The sequence below is a fragment of the Pygocentrus nattereri genome, chromosome 14 (assembly GCF_015220715.1).
Source record: "Pygocentrus nattereri isolate fPygNat1 chromosome 14, fPygNat1.pri, whole genome shotgun sequence".
Lineage (NCBI taxonomy): Eukaryota > Metazoa > Chordata > Actinopteri > Characiformes > Serrasalmidae > Pygocentrus > Pygocentrus nattereri.
Window position 1 is genome coordinate 37,298,168 of NC_051224.1, and position 8,037 is coordinate 37,306,204.

General features: G+C 39.1%; 1 protein-coding gene across 23 annotated transcripts in view; it reads left to right on the forward strand.

Annotated features, from left to right (window-relative positions):
• cacna1aa (calcium channel, voltage-dependent, P/Q type, alpha 1A subunit, a) overlaps positions 1–8,037 on the forward strand; it is a 136,048-nt gene that overhangs the window by 67,711 nt on the left and 60,300 nt on the right. For 18 of the 23 annotated variants that reach the window (XM_037544727.1, XM_037544743.1, XM_037544747.1 and 15 more), the window contains exons 23-26: positions 161–290; positions 797–856; positions 2,122–2,228; positions 5,892–5,915. In XM_037544727.1, coding sequence (XP_037400624.1) covers positions 161–290; positions 797–856; positions 2,122–2,228; positions 5,892–5,915 — 321 coding nt within the window. The remainder of the gene's footprint in view (positions 1–160; positions 291–796; positions 857–2,121; positions 2,229–5,891; positions 5,916–8,037) is intronic. The other 5 variants (XM_037544739.1, XM_037544742.1, XM_037544744.1 and 2 more) reach the window with 1 other exon arrangement.

Here is an 8,037-nt window from a genome sequence, read left to right on the forward strand (position 1 = left end):
CCCTGCTAGCTTTGGACAAAACTATGAATATTTTTATTAACCTTCTCAAAATGTATCTTAATACTTCAACAGTTTAACTCCTAAGTGTCAGTCCAAACCTTTGCATTTTAAGGAGCTGACACTTGTTGACAGTTATTTATGTTTTGTGTGTGTGTTGTAGGTTTCGACGGTTGTGTCATTATGTTGTAACTCTGCGGTACTTTGAGATGTGTATTTTGCTGGTCATCGCTATGAGTAGCATTGCTCTGGCTGCTGAAGACCCTGTATGGCCTGACTCCCCCAGAAATAATGTAAGTCGAACTTAATTCTTAACTGTGCTGCTGTGAAACCTTCATATACTCAGTCACTTTCTTTGACATGCCCTAACGTTCTGCGTGTCTATATTTTAAGGGTATAACGATGTCAGTACAGTATTGAAAAAAGAAAACATATGGAAACCCCTGAGTGTTTTCCAAGCCTCTCTCATTTAACATCTTTCATGGAAACCACTGTCAGTGTTAAAAACTAGGCATCTTATATCTGTATTGTTTGCAGTTTTATAAGATCAGCTCTTAGCACAAGCACATGCTACTTTGCAGTGTTTTGTTTTTAAATAAAAGGTAAAAATGGGCATAGTATATCATTAGAGCTCTGTAGAATCAGAATTTTTAACACAAATCTTGACTTGAGAATGATAATCATGCAAAACCCTAAAATCTGTTCATAGTTACAGGTATATCCATATACCCATCTGTGCACTCTTTCTGATTCTTCCCTGTGTTTTACTCTTTTTCCTCCTTTTTCTTTTTGTCTGCAGGTCCTGCGTTACTTTGACTATGTCTTCACGGGTGTGTTCACCTTTGAGATGCTTATAAAGGTAAAGGCCTTTACTTGCTTTTGTAGTAGCACTCTGCATCTGGAATTCATAACTATATAATTAAAATCTGCACCTCTGTTTTTTTGTACATTAACTATAAATATGTTCTACACACTAATACATTCCAATACCAGCGGGGCATTAACTGAGCTGCTCTTCTTCATTAATTTTACAAAAATCACTTAAAATGTTCTGTTGTCGGCAGTTTATTAGATCCACTGCTGCTGGTGAATTAAATACTAATATTAAATACTAGATTTAATATTAATTATCTTCCTTTTTTTTAAATCATGCGAATTCATCAATTTTGGTTGAAGATAACATGTCTAGTGTTGGTGAGAGATTGAAAAGTGTGTCTGTTGTGGAAAATGAGGTCAACATGACAATTAAAATAAACAGTTAAAAGAATCCTGTCATGTCTCATGATACGTAAAAAGAGAGAAAAATCAGGAAGAAAAGACTCAACAAGTTTTGGTATTCTACCACAATTAAAACTGAGGGCTTTGCATTCAGTAGACCTGCTAAATATTCAAATGAGGTGAATTTACCAAAACTAATATTTTTGTAGGCAAATCTTTCTGACACAAATATAGTTAGTCCGTCCATGTTTTCCTTAGCGTGCAGAGTATACAAAGCTGTACTGCTAATTTAGTTAGGGTTGCTGTATGAGTATAGCTTAACCGTGTCTCAGTTAAAAACATCCAAGTCATGGTCACTGATCACCGAGAAGAACATTAACAAATGCAATTTTGCTACAGAGGGCCCTGGTATTTAAGAGAGCTGTTGTAATAACATTACTGTGCAAGGGTGGCAGGGGGGTTGACTTAGAGTGATCAGATGGTTAAAATTACCCTTCTTGTTAACTCTAGGCTTCCGTCTTGTTAATTCTAGGGCAGTAAACAGTAATCAGCTCTAGAATCAGGTAGTCATTTGAAGTTGAGGGCAGAGAAAAATATATTGTGACCTAAAATCTGAGAGCCAAGTTTGTTGGGGTGGACCCCACCCTTTCTATAAAAAAGATGATTAAAATTGTCAATAAAAGTCATTTTATTTGCTGGGGAAGCCTCCAGGAGCCAACTAAGCAAGTTCAGAGCATGAGCCACCCCAAGGGGAGACTGACTGAAAAGAAAAGCTCTTTTGCCACAGTTTTTGAGAGTGAAAAAAGGCTTGTGAATTTCTGTTTCAGAATTTCAGACCTTTAGTTTCTTATAGCCAACATCTTTCTCTTTATTCTCTCTCTCTGTGTCTCGCTCTCTCTCTCTTAGATGGTGGATCTGGGGTTGGTGCTTCATCAGGGCTCCTATTTCCGTGACTTGTGGAATATTCTGGACTTTATTGTGGTTAGTGGTGCCCTGGTGGCCTTCGCCTTCACGTAAGTGTCTCCCAGGACCCCCCGCCCCCCCCGCCCCCCCTCACCATCCTGCTGAAAACCTCAGTCTTTTTCTATTCCACCTGCCTGCTGCCCTGCCCTGTCTCCCCTACAGGCCAAACGACAAAATGCAGCCAGTGCAGCCCCCGGCACCCTCGAGCGTCTTTCTGTCCCTCTATCTTACTCACAATAATCTCTCTTACTCAACTCACAACACTCATATAATCAATACTTTCATTTTCCCTATTTTTTTCTGTCCTTTTCTGTCTGCACAGACCGAAAGTGTAGAAGCTAGAATTGAAGTTTCAAAAATGCTTTTAAAATAAGTTATTTTGCAGTGGTCAGACAACACTGACATTTAGTTCAACCCATTAACAGCCATATCAGCTAGAACAAATCTGTGTGATGAAAAATCCATCAAATTACTTAAAAGTTAATTTATCACTTAATTTATTATTTTAAATTTAGTGTTTTGGTTTCATAGGACTAAAATTTAAATTGATTGTAAATAAATTTATGAGCATGATGTACTCAAAAAAATCTAATTGGTGCAGTTGAGTGGATCTGAGTACAGCTTCAGTAAATCTTTGCTGGAGAATCATCAGGAGCCAAATCAAATAATAATCACTTACTGCTCACACTATAGTTTCATACATGTAGGAACAATCCTACCTCTCCTGGGTAAATAAACCTTTTATTGTCTGTGATCTTTTGGGAAAAAAAAGACTTTTTATATCTACTTTTATTTAGTTCCTTCCAATCTTTTAGCTGGTAGTGGACTGTCGTTCACTTGCTCTGTTTGGTGTATTTTGCTCCCCTTCCCCTTCTCTTTGCTCATGAAACTTCAGAGTGTACCAAAATCCCTGCCCATATCCCCTTGTCCTCACTTCCGTGGGGGTGGTGGCCACAGGCACCTTTAACCCTTTGGCGCGCAGACCTCTGCGTCCTCTGCTCAACTGAAATCCCCAGCAGAGGAACCATGCCAGGTAGAGAAAAGGAAAGATGGACCCAGAAAGAGAGAAGTGGAGGAGGTAGTAAGAGGTAAGGAGAGGCAGTTGGCCAGCTACAGGATTCAGCGTCATGCCATCTGGCCAATTGTTGCAATGAGAAAGAAAGGTAGGACCACCTGAAATAGGGTGGGCAATATGGCAAGATGTATAATATCACAACACTTGAAGACACAATACAAGATACAGAACACAGTATTTTACTTTTCTGTGGTTTGATAAAATGCAATCGACAACTTGGACCAGTAGTGCCACATTACTGTGAGTACAGTTACTGTTTATTTTATGTATCACAATAAATCCAGTTAAACAGGACTAATTCCTTTGACGTGCAACATGCAGGTGGTCAGTGTCCAAGTGCTGACAGAATATTGTGATATAGATTAATATGCTAACAATAGCATTGTGTCATATTGCCCACCCCTAGTTTATGAGCATCTTTACAGTTTAGCTTGGTTAGCATCAGAGTGGCTAATTAAAACCAACCACTGGCAAAATGTAAATGTCTGTAACTGGTGGCTAGATTTGCTTCAATTACCAGACACGTGCTGAGTTGTTGTATAAGGTCTACCTAGATTAATAACTTGTCAGCGATGGAAATGTTAGTAGCAGTAATGTTAGTTTGCAAGCTAAGTGACTCTACTTAACATAGGCTAGCTAATAATAATGTTGTTTTAAGATAGAGCGCTGCATTCGAGATGAAACTTGAATTAGCCTTAGCATAGTTTTACACAATGAGCCAGTGAAGGAGCCTGACAAAAAGTAATGTCAGTAAGCAGACTGGCTATAGTAATGGATCTTATGTGGAGGAAGACCAGTGAAATCTGAATTTGAAAAAAAGATAAAAGGCACAGGAGTGTATTAGCTGTTTTGGAAATGTTGGGTTCTGAGCATGAGAGAAAGAGAAAGAAAGAGAGAACTAAAATATCTTCAGAGTCTGAAATGCATGTCTAGGCTGTTATGAAGCCCAGGCTTGGTGATCAGCATGTGGTTGGCCTTCTGTAGGAAAGCTGAGCATGTCAGATTAATCTTGAATGTGAGACAGGAATGGAGAAAATATTATATATGTACAGCCTGTGTATGTGCAAATGTGCATCTTTTTCAGTCTGTGAGAAATTAATACAGCGCAATTATAGTAAATACACTTGGTGAAATGTCGTAAATGAAAGTCCAAGGACTGTGAAAGGTGCCCACAGTGAATACATACACTTGGCATATGTGTGCATAAATTCTAGAATGATCGTATAATGCATAATGAACATCTATCAAAGCTTTGAGTGCAGAACTCAGCACATGGCTCCTTGATAGAGTTTACAATTACTCACAAACTTAATTACTCAACTGTACGTCAAGTTCTGCATGCTCTTCTTAGAGTAGAGCTGTCTAGCTTTGGTCCTGGAGAGCCTTAGTCCATCACAGCTGTTAGTAGGTTTAGTTGGTATATTTGAACAGGAAAATCAACAAGCTGTGCTGGAATAAAGCCTTCAAGAACCAGAATTGGACCCCTACTTCCTTGGAGTGCCCCTGCTCCCATAGAATCACCCCTTCTACCTCCTTGGAGTGCCCCCAACTTCCATAGCCTGTACTTCCTTATAGTACTTTCTTAGAGTGACCCCTACTCCCTTCTAGTGACCCTTAGGGGTGTAACAATTCACATAATTTATAATTCAATTCAATATTTTACGACAGTGTCTTAATTTAGTGTGTTTATAGATCCAGCAAAAATAAGGAATGTCTAAAATGTGTCTTATGTTGATATATTGATTACATTCTCAGTTTATTATTTGAGAACAGGGAAATGTTGTTTATAATCTGTGCTTTGTGGTATAACAGCAAACATGGACAAAGAATTTTTCAGCAGTTTCCTTCTAGTTTACCCAGTACACAAAGCGTGCTGTTTATACAGGTAAGTCATTATGCCATTTTGGTCTTCTAAAACAACAAAACAAATATGCAGGCCATAGGATAACATACTAGTCACTAGGTAATGCGTTAGCTATAAGCTGTTATATTAGTAGAGCTTAGATACTTCAGTTGAAAGGATTGTTCGATGCCCTGCTTGTTTTGAAACAAGCATTGTTTCGAACAATACAGTACAATACACTGTATTGTTACACCCCAGCTAGTTATTCCCTTATCACCCTTATCCCTTTAACCTTGCTAGTTTACACTTGAATGGGTTTGTCTTGGCTGATTATGCTCAAAGAACAGTCCCTCCATTCCTCCTCTCCGTCTCCACCCCTCTTTCTCTCTGTCTCTGTTCATGCTGAAAAAAACCCAGCCGCTCTGGGGTGTCGGTGGCGCCCCCTGGCAGTGAATGCAGTCATAGTTCCCTTGTCTCTGCTCTATCTGTATGTTTTAATCTCCTCTTGCAGGAAGTACGTGTTTCCGTGCTCTTCTCTGTGTGGTATCCGTTGATGTGTTTGCACTAGATTAGGTGTCCACATATAAGATGACGTAGGGACTACGCCATCAGTCTTTTGTGAATTCTCTCTCTGTCCCCTGATGATGTTTTTATCCTCCTCCTCCAAAAAAGTCCATTCTTTCCCTGTCTCAGTCTTTCTGTGTCTTCTTTTCCTCTGTGTCTGTGTTTGTGTGTGTCCTTTCTATGGATGTGTCTCTCTCGCTCTCTGTATCTCTCTCCCTGGCCTGCACACAGTGGAGGAGGTGGAGGAGGAGAGGGGTAATGTCTCTTTCTCTCTCTCTCTCTCTCTCTCTCTCTCTCTCTCTCTCTCTCTCTCTTTACACCTCTGTCTTTTAGGGCTGTCACAATTAGTTTATTATACCTAATCACTCAAATAAATAAATAATAAAAAAAAAAGACTTTCTTAATGAATCGGAAGTTATTATTTAAGCTGTTATTACTACTTGGCAGTTTGTGCTGTGATATTGCTTATTTTAAATTCTCCGCTTGAGAAAGAAACAGAGTCTGATGAACACACTCATTTATATATGTTTTTTTTGGACACATAGTATGTTTTATTTTTTTAAAAGTTTCCTAGTTTATCTTTTTCTAGTAAAGTATGGTGGAATCTTTGAAAGGCTCAGCGTGATTTGTTATTTTTCAGTAAAGTCCCATTTTTAAATTGCTTGACTTTTTTTTTTTACTTTCATTATTCAGTTAATTCTATATAGTTCTAAATAATCAGGAGTCTACCCCATTGTGACAGCCTTATTGTCTTTCTCTATCTATTTCGCTCCTCATGCCTGCCCTGCCTGTCACACGGCTGGCCTCTACTCCTTTTTTTGTTTTGACTGAACCTTCCCATAATGCCATGCTCTTGCTAGTTGTCTTACACATAGGACACAAAAAAAAACCAAAAAGGCCAAGGTTGGCTCATTTTGCTCGCTAACATTAGCCATGGCCTGGCCGAGCAGATTTACTTCACGTTGATAGCTCACGGTCCAGCTGATCAACTCTTGGTAAAGCCCATAGTATGTGGACACCTAAATGTGTTAACATACGTATTTGTGTCTATGTGTTTTTGTGTGTGTGTTTCTGTACCAGTGATAAATTGTGAAAGATGAGCTGTTCCCAGCAACATGTAAGTGTGTGCTAACCTGGAATATGGGAAACATACAAGGGAAAACAGACAAATAATGAATTGCACTCACAGAAGACTAACCAACAAATGGTCATTTTATCAGATAAATCTGGTAAATGGGGTTGCCAAAAACAGGCATTACTGACTGAGATTCGTGTTTTACATGTGTACACTGCACATCACGAACTTGTAGACACCTTGTCTTCTTTTAAAATTGTTTGGCTCATGTTACATTTTGACACTTTTCCCCCCCCCAAACTGTTGTTAAAAGCACATATTGAAACTCAACCCAGAAGTGTCCCCAAACTTTGCAGAATTGCAGTGCATGAAAAGGCCAAAAGACCAACTGATTTATGGATTTACGGGTGAACAGAGATGCAGGCCAGACTCCAGACTGCATTAAAACGTTTCAGGCCTGGCCTGGACCAATGCTCAGAGAGATAACACCATAACGCGATTACAACCAATCAAACTGCCTGTCTCAGGACCATTGGAGATGCATATCGGTTGCTTCAACAAATGCTGCATCCAATTAGCTGGCCATTTATTGTCAAGGAAAGGGAGGAGGGACAAATAGCTGCATGATGGAATCAGCAAATGCTAGGAGTCACAGTGCCCTTCCTGAGTCTGCTATCATGTAACACAGAAGCAAAGTGATTCCAGATATCCTGGGAGTTATTTCAAAAAGCAGAATTTCTCAGTTAGCTGGAACAGTTTATCCAAATTTGTGTATTATCCAAAAATATTTCCCACCTCCTCTCTTCCTGATGGACAAGCGACACATTGGACTTAAATAATGTGAAATACCCTCCTGATGTTAGTGCAGCGCGATAGACATTATATGTCCAAAGTTTGTAGACACCTTGCTTATCTAGGGGGTTTTCTTTATATTAAATGTTGGAACACAGAAGTTAGTTCGGGATCACAAATGTCACTCCAACACACTCTAGCTCATCCAAGGTAGCTTAAAGTCCCTCATAAAGTAGCTGAATCAACTCATTATAGGGCTGTCTATAAAATTATATAGTTACATCATCTACAGTAGAGGCTAAATAGAAGAATGATTTGGCTAATTAGAAGAATGGCTTGTAGAGAAGCATAACTCACACCAACTACAAGTGGACAGAACTCACTCATGACCGAAAAAATTCTAGTCATTTTCCTGCATTGTAAGCTGGTAGTTAGAGAATCTATATTGTATAATCTGGCTGCAGCAGAGTTCAACATAAATGATATTGCACAGTCTGGTAGAGAACTTGT